General features: G+C 40.2%; 3 protein-coding genes across 3 annotated transcripts; 2 read left to right on the forward strand and 1 right to left on the reverse strand.

Annotated features, from left to right (window-relative positions):
* Positions 1-84: 84 nt before the first annotated feature.
* On the reverse strand, positions 85-9599 carry pgap6 (post-glycosylphosphatidylinositol attachment to proteins 6). Its single transcript, XM_027006199.2, has 13 exons — positions 9450-9599; positions 8795-8972; positions 7546-7756; positions 6950-7080; positions 6251-6525; positions 5739-6058; positions 5130-5223; positions 4772-4889; positions 3789-3928; positions 3245-3423; positions 2961-3107; positions 2219-2335; positions 85-1897 (listed from the first exon to the last, which is right to left on the reverse strand). Exons 1-13 carry the CDS (start codon positions 9511-9513, stop codon positions 1604-1606), a joined length of 2268 nt encoding a protein of 755 aa, XP_026862000.2. The 5' UTR covers positions 9514-9599; the 3' UTR covers positions 85-1603.
* A 3009-nt stretch (positions 9600-12608) lies between these two features.
* percc1 (proline and glutamate rich with coiled coil 1) lies at positions 12609-14011 on the forward strand. Its single transcript, XM_027006193.2, has 2 exons — positions 12609-12808; positions 13206-14011. Exon 2 carries the CDS (start codon positions 13207-13209, stop codon positions 13948-13950), a length of 744 nt encoding a protein of 247 aa, XP_026861994.2. The 5' UTR covers positions 12609-12808; position 13206; the 3' UTR covers positions 13951-14011.
* A 1120-nt stretch (positions 14012-15131) lies between these two features.
* On the forward strand, positions 15132-22831 carry pdia2 (protein disulfide isomerase family A, member 2). Its single transcript, XM_027006176.2, has 11 exons — positions 15132-15415; positions 16699-16905; positions 16997-17130; positions 17606-17743; positions 17859-17972; positions 18105-18230; positions 19087-19281; positions 20089-20209; positions 20358-20539; positions 21612-21749; positions 22421-22831. Exons 1-11 carry the CDS (start codon positions 15184-15186, stop codon positions 22487-22489), a joined length of 1656 nt encoding a protein of 551 aa, XP_026861977.2. The 5' UTR covers positions 15132-15183; the 3' UTR covers positions 22490-22831.
* The last annotated feature ends 847 nt before the right edge of the window (positions 22832-23678 follow it).

Below are 23678 nucleotides of genomic sequence, written 5' to 3' on the forward strand. Positions count from 1 at the left end.
TGTCTAATGGCCTTGGGGGGGACGGCTGGGAGTGGACCCAAGGGACAATCCGACGGGTGGCAGAAGTTAGCAAGAACCAAAAACACCAATTACAGCAGCTTTAATCAGAACAATTTACATAAGTTAATAATTTACATAAATACATGTTATAGCTTGCATATTTCTTTCAACCTTTTGATTAGCTGCACAATCAACATTCTCAATAAATTTTCAGTTGAGCAATATTAAATAATAATTATCTTACTTATTAATTCATCTGATCAGTCTGTTCATTATAATATAACAATTGTGTATATTTCAGCATACAAGATATTATATTTGGTAGGAAAGAAACCGTTGGTAGATCAACCACAAAAAACAGAGGTATACTGGAGAGACAGAATCGAAAAGGAGGGAAAGTGTGTCTTCATGTGGAAAAACACACTCGCGCTGACCAAAGACACGATGTACTAACAGAACACTTGTGCATACATACAAACACACTTTAAAATTGCATGAAGTTTCCTAGCTCCACAAGAAATTTTTAATTTAAACATGTAGTGTCATTGAGGAAGACTTCTTTGATAAGTTATCTCCCAAATTCATAGTTATTAAATATTTGTCATATATAAGTGTGATATATTTTACAAGGCTTCAAAAGAGTAGATAATCCATCAGAGACCACCTTTTATATTATACCATCTGATTGTAATAAGCAGTTAATAGTGCAGAGGGCAAACCTTTGGTCCAGGGCAAATCCAAAACCTTGTGAAGTTTAAAATGATGAAATAAAAGGATTTGACCCCAATGAACTCAAGTGTTGATTTGTAGCTGCTCACTATCGTTCCCGTAAAATAAGGATGACTAACAGTACTCAGTACTAATGTTATTCAGTCAAAGGACAGAGCAAAAAGTATTACAAATGTTGTTATAAATAGTAGATTCAATATTACTGGTCAAATTTAGTCACATAAAAAATTATATTTTTCACAAAGCACCTGTAGAGCTATGGTCTTTAAGTCACTGCTCATCCATCAAGAGATACACAGGCATGTGTTCATGATTGCATGCACGCATGGTTGTAGAAGACACTGTCAAAGGCTGACAGCTTCAACTGCTAAACCACGATAAGTGCTATAGAGGTGCACACACCCACACCCACACCCACACCCACCACTTTCATGCTCCAGAAGTGACATACCAGAAAGGAGTAAGCCATAACCTGTCGCTTGTCTATAATCAGAACCTAAATATGAGTAAAACAGCATGTATGCACACACACACACAAACACACACACACACAAACACACACTTTTATGTGCAACTTTTTTTTTTTCAAGTGCCTATCCAAGAAGTTATTCTTATTCAGGATTACAAAAGCCTATTACAAGAGAGTCTATTTTAAATAACAAATTATTAACATCAGAATGACTTTAAAGCTGCATTTTCCTCCAAAACAACAGCTGGGTGTGGTCACCTGAAATCTGCACTACCAACGTGCAATAATGCAGCCAACAGCAGGATGTCCCTGGGAGCACATGTCCCTGGGAACACGAAACAAGGAGTTGCATATGGGGAGGACCGTACTGGACGTTCAATGCGTGCACCTGGCACGTGTGTGCGTTCAGGTGACGGTGTACAGCTCCTCCTTCTGACTCCGGCACACGCGGTAGCCGCAGAGTTTGGCTGGCCAACCCCAGGGTGGCATGTGCACCTCACGTGGTGGCAGCAGGAAGACGACGCTGGTGGCCACCATGGCGTGCCATATGGAGTGTGTGTAGTAGTAGTTGGCATCGGTCTGTGCAAAGGTGTACACACACACGCCGATGAGCGCCGACATTACACCCGGGATCAGGAAGAATACCCAGCGCCTCCATGTCGGCGGGTAGCAGTGATGGCGTTTCACAGCACGGTACACCTGAACAGGCCACAAATGCTGGGTCACTTATCTTGTGAGCTACACACTGTAACTGTAGCCAACAGGCTGCTGTGCATTTTAGTGTTACTTGTAAACTGTGATCCACCACTACTCTAAAGTGACTGTTAAGGAGCTGTGGAGCCTCTGAAGGTTGAGTTCACCTTTACTGGAGTCTCACATGGATCACCATAGTACACATTTTTTATTACACACATTTTTCTATTTTCTTATAAAGTTCAGTGTTTCCCTTAATGATGATGTATATCTGCCAAAAGAAAGATCATGGAATATCATGTAAATGGCACAAACCAGCTCACTTACCCAGGCGGTTACCATGGTAACCAAAGCAACAAGCACGGGGCCTAGCAGGTTCCACAGGCCTCGGCGATCTAGCTGCATCGCCATGGCGATGATGAGAGTCCCCGCCATGAAGAACACCTTGCCAAGATAATCACATATTTACACCAAACAACAGCCAGGCAGGTCAATGTGACCTTGGACCATTGTGGTCAATATTATATGTTAGCAAAGTACGTTATTCCATAGTAACATGAATATCACTGAAGCAGGCTTTAGGGCTGCACATGAGGGACTGAATTTGAACCCTCCAATTTCATGAACACCCAAAAAGAGGCTAAACTGGATTCCTCACTTTCATCTACTTCAGCACTTAATGCAGAAGTCTTAAACTATCAAAGTTACAGATGAACTTGTGACTTAACTCTGAGTCTCCCTTACCCAACACCAATATAACTATACTTTCAAGATGGCTGTTGCAGATAATTGCAAAACATTTTTTGACCATTCCAAGATTGTAATATTCTGCATGCACACTACAAACTATCAAAACTACAGGCAATAACACTCTTTCTCTCCAATAACCTATAAAATGCAAATATAATGTGCTTTTGCTGCCTTGTTTACAACACAAATGGCCACAATTTTACCAGGGCGTTTCATGTCTGCACACCACCCAAATCACCCAGACAGAACCCCTCTCAGGTAGTCATCTGAGGCCACAATTTCCACACCCTGTCATCTCTGTCACTGGCCCCACGCTTACGTATTTGACCGGCTCCTGCAGCCTCGCCATGCAGATGATGGTGACCCACACGGCCACCACCGAGCCTAGGAAGTCACAGAACTGCAGCGTATCATAGTCCATGATGCACATCACCGTCACGCCTGGTTGATCACACGCGTGATAGAACTGCAAATACACACCGCTTCAAGAACACAGCAACAACAACACATACAGAAACAAATGCATAGTGGACAGACATCCATGTAAGAAGCAGCCATGGTGTGGAATTTCCCCCTCTGACCAACCCGCCCCCCGGTACGCACTGTGGAGAAGAACATGGTGAAGAAGTAGACGGCAGCCTCGACATGGTAGGCGCGGTGGAGTGCCACAACGACTGGTGGCACGAACAGCAGATTGCTGAGCGTGAGCAGCAGAGCAGCGCTCAGTTGCTGTGAGAACGGGAGGGCATTTTTGCTGTCCGAGCAGCCCCAACCCAGCCAGCCTGTGGGCAAGCGGATACACCATTAGTGCCCAGGAGGTACGGGGTGAAAAAAAAACCCACACAAACAAACTAGCAAACAATCAAATAAAAAAATGGCTTGCTCTAACAAGCTTGGGAGTCTGGCAGTCTTGGCTGTATATGATAAATAATGGCAGAGTTAATAGTGCCTAGTTTATAGTATATGGAGATACATGGTGCTCGTTTTAATTAAATCCATCTAACAGAAGCAAACGCAATTCCCTTAGTTAAAGGGGGGGGGGGGGCGCTATGGGTTTCTGCTCATATTCAAACAAACAGACACACATTTAAAAATGTACCTTGTGTATATATGTATATATGTGTATGTGTGTGTGTGTGTGTCTCACCCGCATGGCACACACATGCTGCATAGAGGTAGCTCTGGGTTCGAAGCAGCCTGCATTCCCCGTGTGGCCCGCAGTCATCGATGCATGCCGTCAGGCCGGCTGACACAGCGACCGCCGCAGAGGCATTAGCGCAGTCATCGCTGAAATAACCACATGCTTGATTTAAAGGGTCAGCTGTTTAAAGGGGTTGTGCCTCTAAAAAACAGTAACAGCACAAGGCAACACAGCCTGGCCAGGATGGAATGACAGGCACGGGACCATGGCTTCTTTTGCAGTGCAAAAGGACGTTGACATGTCAGATAGATCTAAAAATGTATTGCGCTACACTAATGTCTACAGCTTCAAATGGCCCCACCCCAGTTATTCAGTATCATTACAAAATGCTACAGAAAGTACAGCTGGAGAGAAGAAAATATACCAGCCCTACTCATGAATCTTTGCCACCTGCACTGAAGCACACAAAGACTAGCAAAGACAGATGGGTGAAATAAAAAAAAGAAAGATAAGGTCATGGCAAACATTCCGAGAATTCTGCTGAACCAGTCGCAGGTGCATGTGAGTTAGTGCCAGGCTGGTTGTGGGAATGTGTGTGTGCATACCTGTTATTGTGGATGGTCTACAGACTGAGGTACCAAAGCCAAAGGATGTCGGCATGTCAGATACATCTCAACGTGCTGCACTACACTAATAGCTCCATCTGCCACCACCATCCCCAATTATTCAGTATAATTACAGAATAAATGTACTGTTTGCGGAAAAGAAAATATACTGTTCCTATGCACCTTCAGCAAAAATACAGCCCTGCTCATGAACCAACACTATCTGCACTGGAAATGTCAAGGACTGGCAAAGTCAGTATTGGATAAAAAAAAAAAAAAAGATAATGTCAAGGCAAACAGCGGCATTCCGAGAATTCTGCTGAACCAGTCGCAAGTGCCCATGTGTTAGTGCCTGGCTGGTTGAATGCAGGTGCAAATGTGCACCTGTTGTTGCAGATGGTCTGCAGACTGAGGTACCAGAGTGCTGCATCAGGAAAGGGGATCCTCAGCAAAGCCTTTGTCTCGCTGCTGTTCACCTCAAGAGAGTAGCCCTGCACGAACGCTATGCACATGTATGCAAATGAGAAGATACACACAAACACGAGAGCACAATTTAAATTGTGACGTGCTGATGAGCATATCACATGTATGCATGTGTTGCTCAGGTGATGATGCTCATGTGATATCAGATGCATGTATGTGTTGTTCAGCTACAATCAAATCTATTAGATATGTAGCTACCTGTGTTACTTAATGTATGCATGTTTTACTTAGTGTATATGTTTTCCATGCACCAACACACCTGTATCACACGATTGGCTGATGTTAAGCTGAAGAACTGGGGCAGAAGAGGTGAGACACGCCCTGACACTGCCAAACGCACCAGTCAGAGAGCTCTAACACAAAAGTTTCTCTGTCAAAATACACACACTTCTGTATGTATACACATGGTCGCATTTCGTGTGGCTGGTGTAGGGATTCAACATTAATCTGCATTTGCTTGAGGAATGCCACATAACACAGCATGTGAGAGTGGGCTATATATATACCATCATCATTGTAATAAATTACATCACAGTGTGCATATCATGACATTTGTCATTACACTGAGAACAGTGATCAAATGCATCTTGTTCTTCATAAGTGGCACTAAAGTTTTGTTAGTGCACAATGTTTAAGCTTGTAAGTAAATGTAGAAAAGCTAGAAGTCATGATACTCATATAGTATGAAAAGAAATATACTGTCATGATCCTTGAAAACATTGTAATAGTGTATTTCTACCCACATACAACACCCACACTTATTTCATCAGTAACTTTAAGGATTGTTGAACCACATAATACATGCTACTCTGCATACTCAGTAGACACACACAAGCATGCACGCACACACACACACACTTTTACCCACTGTGTTGAGGTCAAGCTGTACAGTGAGCACCCCCCCACTGTCGGTGGTTGAGTGCAGGTCCAGGGTGAGCACAGTTGGGAACTGGGATGCCACGCTTGTGTTGCCATTGGGGAGCGCAAATCGCACTGAGAGCACATCTTGGTCTTCCCTGAACATTGCAGGGTTCCACAGGCAGGTCTTCTCTGAGGTGTTGCTGGCAGCACCCGTGGGGGCAATGCCAGGGCGACTGGAAGCATTGTTGGTGGATGCGCCCAGTGAAGGGCCTACCACGGAAAAGGAGGTATTGAAATCTGAAGGGATGCTCAAAGGCTTGCAGCCCACTGGTTGAGTGAGAGATATTTGGATGGGGCAAAGACAAAGAGAGGGCGGTTAGAGCATGAGGAAATCAAGCGGCACATCAATTGAACGCTGGAGAATATGAGGCAAAACATGGAGCTCCAGGCCATATCCCCACGCGCTTCAGTTTGGATCAGCAGTATTTCATAATCTGGGCTAAAGCCGTGTTGCCACACCTGTGCTGCTGGCCGATATGCTGAAGGTCGCCGTCACATTTGGCCGACTGGTCTCCACGGTAACTTGCATCCAGGCATTCCATGGTGGATTGGAAATTGAAATGGTGCAAGGCTTTACCCCAGAGCAGTTTGTTGTAAACACAGAGCTCTGGCCCAAAGAACTGGAGCCTAAAGTGACTAATAGGCCACAGTCGCTCACTGGAACGCCTTCCACAGAACAGGCTTGAATTTTCAGTTGTGAATCCAGCTTGGAAGAAAACTCAGGAACAAAGACCCTATGACAGGTCATTTAAGGATATTAAAGATCAGTCATTTTAAACAGGTAGGTCTGGCTTCCAGGACAAATATTAGCATAGGTCTGGCTTCCAGGACAAGTATAATCTTGGACTACACTGCAATATGCATCATTGGGAAACTGGCCTATAGCCGCTAATGAGAGCTGTTAAGTTCTTACATACACAAAAACCAAAACACAAGCCAAAATGTATGCTGCTAAACTTCAACCACTTTGTGATCATTTAAATAAAGCATGTTTTTAGGATACTCGCAATTTAGTTATTTATATAACCTGAAAATTTGACTGACGGTTTCTTCTGCTTTACAGCAAATTGAGGGGAATCACTTAGTAGTTCTAGAATCAATATATGCTAATACATTTATATGGATGCACAAACATGCAAACACACACACAAAGCATACTTTAAATGGGCCAGTTTCACAGGTGCAGTCAGTGTCTGAGTAAGTGGAATGTTGGCCATCAGGATTGGAGTATCAACTGCTCTCCTCACATACATCTGAGGCTGGAACATGTATGAACACGATGGTAGTCCCTGGAACAAAAACAAACACACACACACACAGTAACAAGTTGTTAACTGATAACTCACAGATGTTTACAGGTATGAAATAACATTCTCCAAGAGGATTACAGTCATACAGCACACGCCTTCGCTTATTCGTTTTACAGCAAAGTATTCTAAAGTATGTAAAATTTAGAAAAAATGAGATGAGATCAAATACAGATAAGGAAAACAAAAGTAATGCTTTCACTGATTGCCTGAAAATGCTATCCGAACTGGAATGGAGTCATTATCACCAAAGCAAGACAGCAAAAGTGAAGGGCACACATTCGCAAGCACACACGCACATTTTTACTACTCAAGTAGTTCACATGGTAGAGCAGGCAGAGCATAGCTCTAGCAACACCAAGGGTCATAGTTTGGCTCACATGGAGCACACATGTCAATATAATACAATATAAACTTTTCCAAATGCTGCAAATGTAAACTTAATACCTGCTGCTCTATCTTGCCGTCGTCTTTAGGCAGGTGGGCGGCGAGGAACCAATCTCCGGACACGGGCTGTGTCACGTTGAACAGCGTCGCATTGTTGACTTGCCCGCTGCGTACGGTCAGGGTGAGGTTGTACGCGAGGGACACCACCGTTGAGTTGGGGAAGGCGGTGAGGATGGGGTCGATGACGGGAGGCGCGCCGGCTCGAAAGTGCCTGATAGAGCACGACAAAGACGGGACAAAAAGAAACTAACGTTTACTTTGAGACTGAAATATGAACCAGCTCTCACTTTATTTTTACTTTTAGTTCGCGGTGATACTTTGCAAACAGCACCTTTTAAAGAACAACACAGTCCGATTCCTAAGAGGACAAGACATTATCCAACAAAATCCTACATCAAGCTGTTCCCACCACTTATTAATCAGTTATGTCAGCTCCACAGGTGTTATGGGATGCTAAGGTGACAACACAAGGTTGATTTGAAAGACACCTGACTGAACACCTACAGCCTGCAGAAAGTGTTGAGAATTTTGACCCACAGGAGAATGACAAATACTATTTCACCTGCTGTCAGAGAGCTGCCCTGAGTTTGTTAGAAAATATTTAAATATACTCTTAATGATCACATCCCTTCATGGTCTGACCTCACTGTGCCTGAGTGAATTGATTATTAGGTATGTACCTGCAAAATCCATCAGAACTACCAACAGCAACATGCTCGCTTTACTCGCTACCTGACAAAACAGTGCCAGCTCTTTGTTACTATGGCTTTAAAATCTGGAATTCCCAGTTGCATTTTAAGTGGGGAATTAAGGCCCATCTGTTCAGATAAGCTTTTAATTAACCTGTAATTAACATTTTGTTGCTTCTGCACTTTATTTTCTACTGTTGCACCTTACTTTATTCCATTTTATTTTCCTGTCTTAATTTTGTTCTTTGCTTTATATTTTATCTGCAATTATTATCTTCATTTATTCCATTTTAAGTCTTTTTGTAAAGCACATTATAAGCATTATTTTTAAGAGTGCTATATTAATAACGCACACATGCAGCTTTGCTGACAGTGTTTCCTAATTCCATTCTTGGAGTAGCCTGGCGTAGCATGATTTAAAGCTTGGCCTCTTTCAGTTCACCGGGTAATTGCATGAACTGATTCTAATTCTAATTCACTTTCACGTCAACTTCACGTCATTTACAGCTTCAGCTTGCTATCGAATTCACTGAAATACGCCGTTCAAAATGATCACTCACACGGCAATGTTTTGGTTCTCGCAGTTAAATCCAGATCCTCGTATTACAGTAAGTAACCACCGCACAAATACGGCATCCTCCGGCACGCTGAACTGGTAAAGGCGCACATTCCCGAACCAGCTGTACTTGGACAGTTTCTGAGGCGTTTTCGAGTAGAACTCATTGACATACGTGAGATCTGCAGACACAACACGCAAGCAGTTACGCATTGATGATGCCATTTAGAAACGATAATAAAATGTGCCTTTAATATGAAGTATATACAGATAGACAGATAGCTGACAGTTAGAAAAATATGTTTAATCAGGTTATAAACGTTTTATGTTACCCATTGGTACTGGATACATAATTAGTTATAACTCATGGATTACTAAAACCATAACCAACTTTAGTGTGACAAATATATATTTAGCTGGCTAACGCTAGCTTGTTAACCTGTATGTAGTTTAAGCTGGATAACATGGCTAGAAAAACCATCGTCTACATCTAACAAGTGATTAACTAGCCAGCTAGTTTGCGAACTAATGCAGTACCTGATAGCTAATATTAGAAATCGGAATACTTCAAATGCTAACTAGCTAACCTAGCTAGCTACCTAGGTCATCGGCATACAGCTATTATACATGATATAAAGAGAGTAGTAGAGCTAACTCACCGTCAGCTAAACAGCAAGTTAAGGTGGAAAACAACCAGAGGCACACCAATGGATAAATTGCCATTTTACAACTCCTAAATGCAAAATAATTTCATGTTTATTTCATACAGGCGTCAGCTGGTAACAGTAGTTGCCACCATGATTGCCATAAGTTACTTCCTGGTTCCGTGCATTGTTTTGCCTTTTCGTATTTGTGCGCTCCGAGTGCGTAAAATAAATCTTGTTTTGGGTTGTCAGAGCGACTGTCAGCAGCTGTGACACGGATTTCAGTCCTGAGCATATAAAACGTAAAGCATAGATGAGCATAAACCTTAGTGTTTTTTTTTTCTCTTTCGCATAGACACGGATTCGTGGGGTACATCGTTCAAAATTAGGAAAGAATGTCTAATCTATACTATTACTACTGCTACTACTACTACTACTACTACTACTACTACTAATAATAATAATAATAATAATAATAATAATAATAATAATAATAATGATAAGAAGAAGAAGAAGAAGAAGAAGAAGAAGAAGAAGAAGAAGTATAAAAGATGATGAAAAAAAGAAAGAAACAAGGTTTGTTATTAACAATGTAACAATCTAAAATGTATACACTAAACAAACAGGACTTGTTTGTTTGTTAACTAGTTTGTTAGCTAGTTTGCTTGCTTTGACATTGTTAGCTAGTTTGCATAGGTAAAAACTGTTGGACATTGTTCCAAAATTTCTTTCATTGTATGGGGAACTGAACTTATAAAACTTATAGATAAAGTTCACTGTGGTAGCTGCTCAGATGTTATCCTTCCCATAAATTATATCATACACCATGACATAGGTGCACCCTGAAACACGCATTCTTACTTGACCTTATGTCATGCTATACATCTTGTAGCACACAATCATGATTTTAGTTTACACATTAATTTCCCTTCCTCATCAATTTAATGTCGGTATGAAACAACAACAGAAAAAGTGAAAAAAAAAAGATTACATAATTAAATGGAATAAGTATGTAAAGAAGAGATCCACCCCCATACATCACAGTGGAGATTAGATTCTGCATGACCTTGATACTTTTTAAACCCACCTCTAAAAAGTTCTATTTTTTCTTTTCTCTCAAACTTTAGGATCTAACATTTGTAGCTTATTGACAGCAGACACTTATGGCAAACCTACCGGATTGTTTGCTGGCATGGAGTTGGCATCTAAATGTAGTTTTGGAGAATTGGTGACTGAATTTCTCCCTCATTTTTAGATCACACTCTCCGTGACTGCGTCCCACTAAATTACAGCTGTAAAAAGGAAGGATGCTTTTCAGCAAATCTGGGCAATATTGCCTTATATCTTTAATTCTGAACAATATTTATTTTGTAAGTAAATGAAATAAATGCTATATCCTGTCAAATGACCTTAGAGTTCAAATTCTTTCACAGTGTTCCATGTGCTCCATGATGCACTGAGCACATTGGAATCTTCAGTACTGGCTACAATGCAACATGCTGGAGCCTTTCGGGAGTGAGTGAATGCTATCAACCATCACCCATTTATATATTACAAATGACCCACATTTACATATTTCCATCATAGTAGAACTCAATTACTTTCTTTGCTTTACCCTTTTTCTGGACCCAGTCTACCAGGTCCAGGTGCTATCATCCAGTTTGCATTTGGCTCCAAAGTGTTCAAAGGGCAGCCAGGAAGGTGTGATAGTCTTTCCCCCATCTGGCATGTGTGCACCCTTTTGGTTCATACAGCTGCTTCTATCTGAAATGAAGGGTTTGACACCATGAAGACCTCGCTTTACACAGTTCATGTCAATAGTGATTGGATTTGTGGTGTAGTGCCTGCTCATTCCAGATGACAGCACATCTGTCAGGAGGCCTGGGATCAGAAAACAGTTCATGACAAGGTGCATGCAAGTCAGGGTTTACTGCCCTCACTCCCTGAGAATAATCCAAGGCATATATTGCTACCATCACATTACAGTTTAGAAATCTCAATGACTAGAAAATATAGTTGAAAATTGCTGGGCATGTTATTAAAATGAGAGTTGACCTAGTTAACTAGTTATCGCTTGGGGTAGTGGGAAATGTCTCCAGACTCTCATGCCTACATACTGCAAACAAGTGTACTTCTTAACTTGAAGTTTTATTTAATTATCAGACCTAGCCATTTTCCAGAGGATTTCACTTATTCTCTGCATTTAGGCCATTCTAGAATATTCTCTGGAGGCCAGTCTATAATATTTGTTGGGTATGATGGTTCTCACGTTAATGCCTGATTGGATACTGTGTTTCAAAGCCTTTAATTATAAATGCTTCATCATAGAATTATCTGATGTGATTGAAAAGGTAACGAAAAAGTCATTAAGCACTCATGAAAACAAGATTTCACACATACGCTGTTCACACGTATGAGTTTTGGTATTTTTAAATATGTCTTATAGTGTGTGTAATTCAAATAGCTTTCTTTGCATTCGTGATTGACTAAATTATTGCTGAAGAATAAAGCAGAAAATGTCTGCTTGCTCTTGATAATATAAGATTGCTCACTGAATGTAGTTAGTATAAATACATATTCATTTAGACTTAGACTGAAATGTTAAACAGATTTTTTTAAATGAAAAAAACCTTTTTTTTTTAGGGAAACAGGTTTGCTGCGGCATATGTTGGACCAGATGCTAGGCTTTTGGCTTTCTATGTCCAAGTGTCTTGTTTGCATGAACGCACGGACACCACCATCATCACCACCATTACACCTCCCTGTCTCTGTCTCTCTCCGTCCCTCTCAAACACAGTTTTAGGCTGAACAAATTATTTAAAACTTTCAAATCATACTTTCAACTATTTCTGCCATTTTTTGTCCTGTAAGTGAAAACGTAGGTTATTCGAGGTAGTAAAAATCAGCATGTATTTGCCTTATCTCTTTAATGGGATTTTATAAAGGGGCTCATTCAAAAGTCAAAATGGTGTGAGATCCGATTTCACGCCTTTTTAGGTCCAACCTTAAGTGTCTAACCAGTGAGCGATAACAACTCCAGTCACGGCGTGTTTGTGCAGTATGTCTTTGTGCGCGTGTCTGTGTGTTTGTGTAAGCGCGCAGAAGGGAGGAGGGACACTCGAGCGTACCCCGGCAGAAGCTGCGTTACAGCGGTCGCTGCTGCGCGCTCGCTTCCGTCGTCCTCTCCGGTTGCTGGGCGCCAAGACAGACTCGCGCTCTGTTTAACTAGAACACAATTACAGCCTCATGCACAAATATTTGCAAAGAAAACATACCCTGCGCCCTGCGCGATGGGTATAAATGTTCTTACCGATAACCATCAACGCGCCACTGAGCAGGGACCGACAAGCAACGTCCAGCTCTACCGTTGCATGGTAAGGAAAGCTTACAATATACATGAGGCACACTGTAATTGAACATTTGAAAATACGTGGAATTTATAGTCATATTCGAAAGTAAATCTATCCAACAATTTGATTTTAATTCAGTGAGGCATCATTTTTCGTTATATATTTTGATGACGCTGCCTGAACAAAAGTTGTCATTAAAATATCTTTGAACTGATGTAGTTTATGGATAATGCTAAGTGAATACGTGAGCACGTACCACTGCAAAACAAAACCTGACGTGAGGGCATACTGCTTGATAGCCTTCTCACATCATATTATAATTTGTACTGTGCTGTAATGAACCACAGTTTAGGATAATGCATAATAACTGCAGACTGATATTCCCAGTCACATATAGCTTGTTGGAACATTTTATTTGTAGAATGGCAGCAAGTGTAATCAGAACACTGAGTGGCTTCAGGCTCACCAGGCCAGCTCGGACATGCTTGATTCTGGCCGAGGAAGATGAAGCTGAAGAAGAGTATGATGAAGAGCTCAGAGAAGAGGCAGAGGCTGACTTTGAGGATGAGGGTTCCCCAGCTGCCGGGTCCCCAGAGGAAGAGCAGTGGGGTGTTGATCCGTCCTTTGGCACCACTGAAGCTACTGACCGACTGCTCCGTTTTGCTGAACTCATCAGCAGTGATGTGCAACGCTACTTTGGACGTGGGCAAGACCCAGATGCCTGTGACATGTATACGGACAGGGAGGGCCCAGAGGTGGGTGGCGGCCAGCAACGCTACTATGCCAATTTCGTGAGAGCGGCAGTGGCAGAGCAGCGGGAGGAGCCTGAGAAACTGGGCCCCCTCGCAGAGCTCTTCCAGGAGACTCAGCAGAAGAAGCAGGGACTACCCATGAACCAGCGGCGTCTACCCAGCAGCTTCTGGACCGAGCCCCACCCCTACCATCTCACTGTCCCGGGTAACACCAGCACCCTGGACATGCTAGGCTGTTCCACAGAAACTGGAATTAGTAACAGCAATACTTCAGTCCGCATGCTGAGCACTTCTAGTACCCCAATAAGTACCATCAGCAGTTCTGGTACACCAGATTTCAGTGACTTGCTTGCCCACTGGGCATCAGACAGAGACAATCCCAATGTGTTCAGCTGTGAGTACCAGTTACCATAACAGTGTATTGGTAATGCACTAATATGAACATGCATTAAGATACACAAAGGCATACCTGCATCTCATGTCATCTAACAACTTATAAATCTTTTTTTAATGTAAAATCCTTGTGATTCTTGTAATTTTTGCACATTTTCTGTGACATAAGAAAATCTGTGAATAAATGTTTACTGTAAATGTAAATATGAATGGAATATGGCGACATATTCCATGTCTAGTGCTCCTGTGTGTTTTATTCTCTGCACATGTAGAATTTTCAAATGTAGAAGAAATTGAAGGAGAATTTGTGACAACCTTAAGGATTGTTTTCCTAGACTTTAGAAATTTAAAAAAGTTAAGAAATAAAGCCAAATCTTTCACTAGAAATAACCTTTATGCAGTACAGTGTACAGAGTTCGTTTTGTTATTTATTGAATCTATCTTTATTTTTTTCTACGTTTTTTTGAGCTCAGTTAAAAATTTAGGATGTGATAATGTATAGTATATATAATAATGTACATAATAGGGTATATAATTTGAGACTGAGTGGGCCTTCAAATGTCAACAATAACAACAGCTAGACAAATAAGCACATTTATAACGCGTGATGGAAAGGTGGCGGTAGATCGCTCAAACTGGCCCAATTGATGATTCAGAGGTTTGGATCTTGAGCCACCAATCAGAACCCTGGGCCAGTGCTCCACGTTGGGGTCATGTGTAAAGAAGTGTAGTCTTCTAATGTTAAAAGAGAATGATGATAATTACTTCAAGGTTTAGAAAAAAAAAATTTCTTCGATCTGTTCCTTTTTATTAAGTTTTTTTTTCTTCTGCTATCTCATTCAACAAAGAGTGTGAGGAGATGGAAGTGCATAATTTGCCTAATACCCCTAGACTATGTAAAACAGTCGGTTGCATTACAACGTTCGAAGTTTGGTATAGCAGTTAAGATCAGTTTCCTTTGGATGCCTGATAACACCCAACATACTACTGACTCGCATAAAAACAGAAAGAACTGCCATTTAAGAGAGTCGGTAAATTTGCATATAATGTCGCCATATTTTAATTCTTCCTACTTAAATGTCTGCGAAAGACATTTGAGAGAGAGCTTAAGAAAGTCCCAGTAGATTTGTTCCACGCACGCACCTGTGTGACTCGTCATTGTCAGCAGTTTCTTATCAGCACCACGAGGCCGGACAGCGGCCGCAGATCGCTCGAGCACCTCCACTCGAGACACCTTAGCTCTGCCTCGCGGGAATGAAGCTCTTTCGTGTTCTGGTTTTCTCTTTCCTTCTCTTTCGCGCCTTGTGCGCGAGGGCGGTAGAAGCTGAGGACAAAAACTCTGAAGAAGATAAAGAAGAGACAGAGACTGAGCCCGAGAGAAAGGAGAAGACGGATGAAATAACGGAGGAAAAGGACGTCTTGGTCCTTCATAACAAGAACTTCGCAAGGGCCCTCAGCGAGAACAAATACTTGCTTGTGGAATTCTGTGAGTATGGCAAAAACTGCATCGTAATTAAAAAACTGCAAGTAATTATAGCAGTAGCGTTCAAATGAAGGGAAATGACCAGTCACAGGTGCGTGCGGGGAACAAATCTACTGGGGCTTTTTAAAGCTCTCTCTCAAGTTTCTCTTTCAGACATTGAGTAAGAAGAATTAAATATGGCGATTATTTGTAAATTTACCGACCCTCATTAAATGTCAGTTATTTCTGTTTTACGCGACTCAGATGTCTGTTGGTTGTTATCACGCATACAAATTAGGTTTCATGACATGCTAATCTCTAACAGATGTTGTGCTCTGCTAAAGAATCGAAAGTTATTGTGCGTAACGAAAACAAATGTTTTAATCGTTGTAACTTTATAAAGGGTTTTAACTTAATTACAGTAAACCTAGTTTCATGATTTTGAACATTTTCTAAATTAATTAAGATAATCATTTTAAGATCCCATGAGCTACCTCTAGATAAATGCATCAGTTGAGAACACAATTCCAGGTGACACTCGTGATGTTTGATGTTATGAGGTTCTTTTTTCTGTTCTTTTTTGTGGTCGTCTGTAAGTCTGTAATTGTATTCCATAGGCCAGTATAACAGTGATAGTGTTAAAAACAACAATTCTGACTTTTATACATATTCGCATGAAGACTATCATTTCATGTTTCAGGTTGATACTGACTAACTATCATGGCTTATCACAAAAAAGTCAGGTCATGTGTGTAGGTCCTATTTATAGCAAACTCATCAGCTCAGATGCAAGTTTTCTCATGGTGCAAGGGTACAGTGTACTAAGTTGTCACATGACCGAGATTAGGTAAAACACGTAACGAATGCAGCCTAGACCACTTCCCCTAAGCGTTCAGCCACCACCGGGAGACATTTATGCATAGTCAGAGCCAAATGTACACCTTGATTGTCAGTGCTTTATACCAAATATATTGTTCTTCGTTAGAATCCATTTAAGATGTTAACAGGGACAGATTATATTTAGGCCTAAATCATTGGCATATCGCAAAATTCTGGGACCCCACCACAATGAAATAATATTCATTATTTTGACTACACGGCGAGTGCGTTCCCTACGTGTCTCTCCCTTATGCCACTGGCCTAAACAGATGGCCTACAATAATTTTCACATAACTGTGTCTCGGGATTAAACAAACATACAAACTAGCAAATGAGTCAAGTGAACGATGCTTGCTTGGGCAGACCTCCTCAGCTGTTTTGCTAAAAACATTCACTACTTTATCCTTCCTTTATTTACTTAAAAAAAGACGCTCCATGGTGCGGCCACTGTCGCAGACTTGAGCCAATTTATGCCGAGGTGGCGGGGCAGCTGAAGAGCGAATCTTCTCTGGTTCGCTTGGCCAAGGTTGATGCGACCGAGGAGCCAGAGCTCGCCGAAGAGTTTGACGCCGATAGCTTTCCGACACTTAAATTCTTCAACGACGGCATCAGGCAAAACGCAACGGATTTCACAGGTAGCTACAGAGCTTCCCATGTTGGAAAACGATGTTCCTTTTTAGCATTATCATGTCACTAATATCAGTGACTGTGGTCTGTGTGTTAAAGGAAAGCGCACTGCGAAGGGCATCAAAAAGTGGCTGCAGCGACGTCTGGGCCCCAGTGCAGTTATTCTGAACGGCACTCAAGACGCACAGCGACTACTCGACGCACACGACGTGGTTGTGGTGGGGTTTTTTGAGGTAAGTCATGTGCGGCAGTTCATCGGATATACTCACATTTTCACATTTGATCACATTTGATCACATTTGATCATTTGAAAAGTTGACCATCACTCATGACTCCATGAGTCCAAATCTATAATGTTGCTCATCTAAGATGTGCTCATAGCTATGCAACATGTTTCAAGGCGGGCGGTGCTGTGGGAAGTTATTTTAGTTATAGTTGTGGTCGTACAGGTCCTTTAACATCCATTAGGGAGTCCTGAAGCACCCTCTGCACCTCTAATTCTCACAGCCTTGGACATTCTCAACAATTAATTATTGAGCATCTCACTATCCTTTGAGGATTAAAATGTTACACTGCACACTGATTTGGACTGATGGGACAAAAGAGAACAAATAATGTTACATGGATCAGCAATGGCATGTGCAGTATGTCTTAAAATTATGGTGTTCTCTCTCTTTTTTTCTCATTCTCTCTCTGTCACTCTGTCAGGAGCTAGGAGGAGAGGTGGCAAAAGTATTTTGTGATGTAGCATTAAACATAGCTGACTTTAACTTTGGCCTCACAAGCAGTCCAGAACTCTTTAAGAAGTATGAAGTTCAGAAGGACACTGTAGTGCTCTTTAAAAAGGTGATATTTACAATGTGAAACACACAGTTTTGCCTTTTATCAATGCTTAAATCAATATAGAATAGATGAAATATTTGTAGGTCATTATTTATAGCAAGTGTTTGTGTTTGTCTAGTTTGATGACATGCGAGCAGACATGCCTCTGTCCGAGGGCAAATTGGACAAGGATGAGTTGATCACCTTCATCCAGGCCAACAGTGTTGAACTTGTCATTACTTTTAGTGAGGAGGTAGTCATTAAATCAATATTTTTGCACTTTACATTAATCACAAATAATTAAGATACCAAATTTTAGTTACTGCTGTTATATATGTTAGAATATATACTCTACATCTTTCCACTTTTTGTCCTGCCTCTTCAGAATGCTGAAAAGATTTTTTCATCTAAAATCCATAACCACCTCATTCTGTTCATCAACACAACCATTGAATCCCACAATGCACTGCTTGATGACTACAGAGCCACTGCCAGTGAGTTTAAAGAGAAAGTGAGTCTTAATGAGTCTTAATTCACACACACACACACACACACACACACACACACACACACACACACACACACACACACACACACACACACACACACACACACCCCTACCCCTACTCTTTCCACCACACACATCCTGGTGTGTGGAGGAAAGAGGCATTTCTATTATATGTAAAACTTTGTGTTTTGACTGTGTATCTGTGTAACACTTAGAGCATTTACATGCACTTAATAATTAGATCATAATCGGATTTCTGCAATTATCTGATTATTCAATTTGCCATATAAACAGCATATTCTGATTTCTCAGATCAGATTAAGGCCTAGAAATCCAATAAAGAGAGCTGGCTTTTAGCTCAAAATTGGATTTCTTATTGCATGTATACCTTTACCCTGATTTCTTTCAGCTTTCTCAGTTTGTGCATGCATGCACATGTAACTGGAGCTAGCAGAGTGATTTATGCAGTAGGCAGAATTAAATGCAGCACTCCCAAAATGGCTGTCAAATACTTTTGGGTAGACTTTGAAACATAGTACATACTCAAGGAAATTAAGAATTTGAATTGCGCACTATTAGTAACCATTAGAAATCATAAAAAAATCCACATTTCCTGGTAAAGTGGGCCAGTGTTTACAAAAAGCCATGACAGGATGTTTGAATTTTGCATCGCATTATTCCATGACATTATTGGTTGGTTGCAAAGTAGACATTTGATTATTGCCTGACTCATGTAAACCTGGAGCTTTCCCATTATCTGATTAATCAAGTATATATAAACATGCTGACAAAATCTGATTTTCTGCAGTTATTGGATTATTAAGTATATGTAAACTCAGTCATTGTGTGCCTCCCACAGGTGCTGTTCATTAAGGTAGATGTAAACACAGAGGTTTCCCATGTGCTGAAGTATTTCGGTCTGAATGCAAGTGAGGCCCCAGTACTCCGATTCATTAACACTGATTCGGCAAAGAAATATGCCATGGTGGATAAGACCATCAGCAAGGACACACTGAAAGCTTTCTGCCAGGGTGTCCTGGATGGCACAATCAAGGTTTGCAATTCTCTCTTCCAACAGGGCTTTTTCAACCTTTATTTTACAAGGGTGAACTGAGGTCATATCCTTAATCAGACATGCCATCATGATGGGAGGGGCCTGGAGTGGTGGTTAATTCCTCAAGTAATTGTTGTTCTGTGAAGCTTCAAGTACTGAATAAATGTAGGTGCTTGACTTTGTGGGCCAGGTTTTTGCAGAGTATAATACTGTGACTACATCTAACTTACGGTCTGGGGGTCACAGTGCAAATTATGACTTATGGATCTGCATAAAAAAAATGAAATCTGATGGCCTCATATTACAGATGTACTCATATTGCAGGTGTACATAAACAGAGCTTACTTGAAACACTTTATTAGTGATTTATCTGATACATTAAAATGAGAGAAATGGAACAATAATGGTCCTCAGAGGAGAGTGCTGAGCAGCACAGATTAAAATGCCACTAATTCAGTTACATTCTACAAATACTGTATGCTTATAGTAAAAAAAAGCCCAAGAATGTGACTGCTTTCTGGAAAATTCTGAAAGTAGCTGGCATTTGTGGCATTTGTGATTTGGACAAAAACATATATGATTAGACCACACAACTGAGTCCTGAGTTAGATACTGTGCTGAGTTATATACTGTACTGTACTGATATACTGTACTGAGATCATAAATCTATTGTTTAATTTCCATAGGTATCAGTATTGTTTGTCCGTCATTGTACTCATCAGTGATACAGTGAGTTCATGAATCATTAGATTAAGGGACATGTTTTGGCTTAGCACATTAACTTGATCCTCAATTGTCTTAATGTAGCCCCATTTGATGAGCCAAGAGATTCCAGAAGACTGGGACAAGAATCCAGTCAAAGTGCTTGTGGGGAAGAACTTTGAACAAGTTGTCTTTGATGAGGCCAAGAACGTCTTTGTGGAATTTTGTAAGCAGGATATTAAGTCTTTTATTGTTTAAGTCAAAATTAAAAGCTAAAATTAAAACTCTCTCTCTCTCTCTCTCTCTCTCTCTCTCTCTCTCTCTCTCTCTCTCTCTCTCTCTCTCTCTCTCTCTCTCTTTCTGTTATTTATCAGATGCACCTTGGTGCAGCCACTGTAAGGAGCTCGCCCCAGTGTGGGAAAAGCTGGCAGAAAACTACAAAGACCATGAGAACATTGTCATTGCAAACATGGACGCCACAGCCAATGAGGTTGAGGCAGTGTCTGTGCAGGGTTTTCCTACCTTGAAGTTCTTCCCAGCAGAGACTGAAAGGAAGGTCAGCATGTTCTGCACCAACAGTCACCTTTTGTAAACCTTACTAATGCTCACTCTACAGTTCATATCCACATAAATCTCACTCTGAGCCTTGGTGACACCACACTCTCCACACTTCCCCTGATTAATGTACCTCACTGAACACATGGACTAATGATCATGAGCTTAATTAGTTAGGTGTTTTAGAGTAGGGGTGGCCCAAAAGTGTGCATAGATTACAATCTACTATACATGGCACAACATAGGGAGTCTATTCATTTTGCCAGAATCAGGTGTTTACAGCAGTTTTCAGATTCACTTTAGGGTGTTAAAGAGAAAGAAAGACTTTTTGTGGCATGACAAAGCCACGTGGGGGTAGTAGACTAAAGCTGAAGCGCCCAGTCCAGTCATAATGGGATGCCGATTGACCTCCAGTCACCATGTAAATTATTACATTTACAATGATGCAATGAACATCAAAGATTTTACAGTGTATACATATTTTCAAACTGGTCATTTCCTGGAGGGACATCAAATCTAGGGAACCATGCTGGTGGTGTGATATGTTTAATAATGTCAAAGAGAAGCTGATAATGTTTGGCATGCACAATGCTGAGGTTATACCTAAATTATTACAATAATCTAAAATATAAATATTGTTTTTATTAATATTTGATGGTGACATGAGTCTGTTCCAAACCAAATCGATTAATGTAATTAATGTTCATGTAGAATATTATGCTTTAGATTCTAATTAATATTTTTTCCTTAAGGTTTTTTTTTTAAACACATTGTGATGACAGGCAATACAATTAATATTCAATGGGCATAATGTGCTTAGCTGTACCGATACTTAAAACAAGGTTGAAAAGAAAAACAAAATGACAAATTTGATTGACTGATTCAAGTGCTATACATAGTGAAGTATACTGACATGACAAATATCACATTATCTCATTCTGGCATATTCTCGCTTTTGCAAATATGCACGTTGTGAACACATTGCATGATATACATTACAAAAATATGTAAAATATAGAAAACTATGATATAATTACATAATAAACATTTATTTTCAAACATTATAAAATCAGGTCATCGATTACAATGGCAAGCGGGATTTGGAAACTTTCTCTAAGTTCCTGGATAATGGCGGAGTATTGCCGGAGGAAGAGGACGATGAGGATGAAGATGAGGAAGAGGAGGAACAGGGAAGCAGTGATAAAGAGGAGGTCAGCATCTCTTTATATTTATTCACCTATATGTGATTGGCAAGAGAGAGAGAGAGTCATACTTTTTGTATTAGCAATATTGTATACAGTTAGAATTTGTTAAATAGATTTTTATGTCTATGGATGTTTATTTTTTTGTTACTAGATTCTTTTTTGTTTTCCTTATTTATAAGAATAAATGCTAGGTATATGTGTATAAGAAATATATAGGTATATATGGGGTTCATATTCATATTCATCTTATGTGAGGTGTCTTGGTATGTGCTGGTTGGGTATGGCTGGGCCTTACTGCATATTATACATGCATTGAATACATCGAAAATTAATGAATATACAGCTCATTTGCACATCTCACTTTAACAGTCAGTGAGGCAGAGGTCAAGATGCAGTTTTTTAATCTTTGCTTTATCTAAAATGAGGGATAGACGAAAGGTTGTCATTCTCATCCAAGGGTTTTAGATGGGGCATTGCTGCTATTCATTCAAGCTTTATCCAAAGTTCTTAGTTTTGTAGTAGACAGGGACTGATCCTAACTAAATTGGATTAAACAATGGATAAACACTGGCTAAACAATATTTAAATTTGAACTTCCTGTTTCCCCAGGAAGGACTCTTTTTCTCTGTGATACTATGCGTTTTTTTAAATTCTGTGTTTCTTCTATCTCTCTTCAGGCCTCAAGTGAGTCATCAGAAAAGACTGAGAAAGACATGAACGAATCCAGCAGCAAAGATGAGCTTTGAAAATCAACTCAGGAATTAGCTAAGTGCTGAATCAGATCACTGAATCACCTCAGTGTAAACTGTTTTAATACATAATCCTTACAGTGTGAATCATTTCACTCAGCACTGAATTTAAATATGAATGAACATCATAGAGTAAAATGATTAAAATAAGATCACTGTCAAAATACATACAGAGATACATTTATTGCAGAAAAGTACAGCATAAAAAGAGAGATATTAATTGACAGATGCAAATGTACAATCATGTAAAACATACATTATCCTGTTGTAGGTGATCCAGTTTTTGGTTTTGTATGTAATACTTTGTATGCAGTGTCATACTCTCCTGTTAATGTGATGTCACCCTCCATTAAAATAATTAGATCCAAAACACCTCTGAACTCTGTTGAAACTCATGTAGTTAAATAAAAAGTTGTTAATTGTTTAGTGTGGATTTATCCTACAAAAATTCAGATTGGGAAAATTACTTTTCAATATAAATGATGAAGTGGTTGTATTAAAGAAATGAACCACTCATATTTGCTAGCATGAATGGTCCATTGAAGAAAACATGGAATTCTAGGAATCTTTAGGTCTCAAGCCTAAATGTTAACAGTAATGTATAGGCCATCATGTCCTAGTCTAGTCCTGGAGTAACCAGGACTTTTATATTACTGTGTTTACACTAACACATATGTAGAACTCATACAGGTTTGAAGTGGGAAAATGTACAGTATAGAGGCATTCAAAAACTGGGACTGAGAAACACTCTGTAGACCAGCAGGCAAAGCTGTTCCTCTATTTTCAAGTTCCCCATTACAGAAGCTGATTGACAACAGGATGCATCAGTTATGGCTAAACTCCGTCATGTCTACAGTGACATTGAAGTAAGGCTAGCAGTTCAGCCAGTCCTCTGGTTAAAGACAACCCCAACCTATGATTACTATCTACAGGCTTCCTTACAATGAACAAAAAGTACCTTTGAATATCAGTGAAGATTTCATTTTATTTCATAGCTACTTCATTTCATTTCATTTCATTTCATAGCTACTTCATTTCATTTCATTTCATAGCTATAAGCAATATATTTAGCGATTTATTATTTTTTAAAATGCTTTGGCTGAAATGTTTTTGTGACAGCAACAGTTTCCAGTATGTCTTGGCTATGAAATGTAATTAGAAGAATGTGTTTCTTGTGGTTGAAGTA

Source organism: Electrophorus electricus, chromosome 16 (assembly GCF_013358815.1).
Source record: "Electrophorus electricus isolate fEleEle1 chromosome 16, fEleEle1.pri, whole genome shotgun sequence".
In the NCBI taxonomy this organism is placed as follows: Eukaryota; Metazoa; Chordata; class Actinopteri; order Gymnotiformes; family Gymnotidae; genus Electrophorus; species Electrophorus electricus.

Coding starts and splice junctions, on each gene's coding strand:
- percc1 (XM_027006193.2), top strand. CDS start 13,207: ATGGCAGCAAGTGTAATCAGAACACTGAGTGGCTTCAGGCTCACCAGG.
- pgap6 (XM_027006199.2), bottom strand. CDS start 9,513: ATGGCAATTTATCCATTGGTGTGCCTCTGGTTGTTTTCCACCTTAACT. Junction 7,757..8,794: donor GAGAACCAAAACATTGCCGT/GTGAGTGATCAT, acceptor GTGCTCTATCAG/GCACTTTCGAGCCGGCGCGC. Junction 3,108..3,244: donor TCACCATGTTCTTCTCCACA/GTGCGTACCGGG, acceptor GTGTATTTGCAG/TTCTATCACGCGTGTGATCA.
- pdia2 (XM_027006176.2), top strand. CDS start 15,184: ATGAAGCTCTTTCGTGTTCTGGTTTTCTCTTTCCTTCTCTTTCGCGCC. Junction 15,416..16,698: donor ATACTTGCTTGTGGAATTCT/GTGAGTATGGCA, acceptor ACTTAAAAAAAG/ACGCTCCATGGTGCGGCCAC. Junction 18,231..19,086: donor CCAGTGAGTTTAAAGAGAAA/GTGAGTCTTAAT, acceptor TGCCTCCCACAG/GTGCTGTTCATTAAGGTAGA.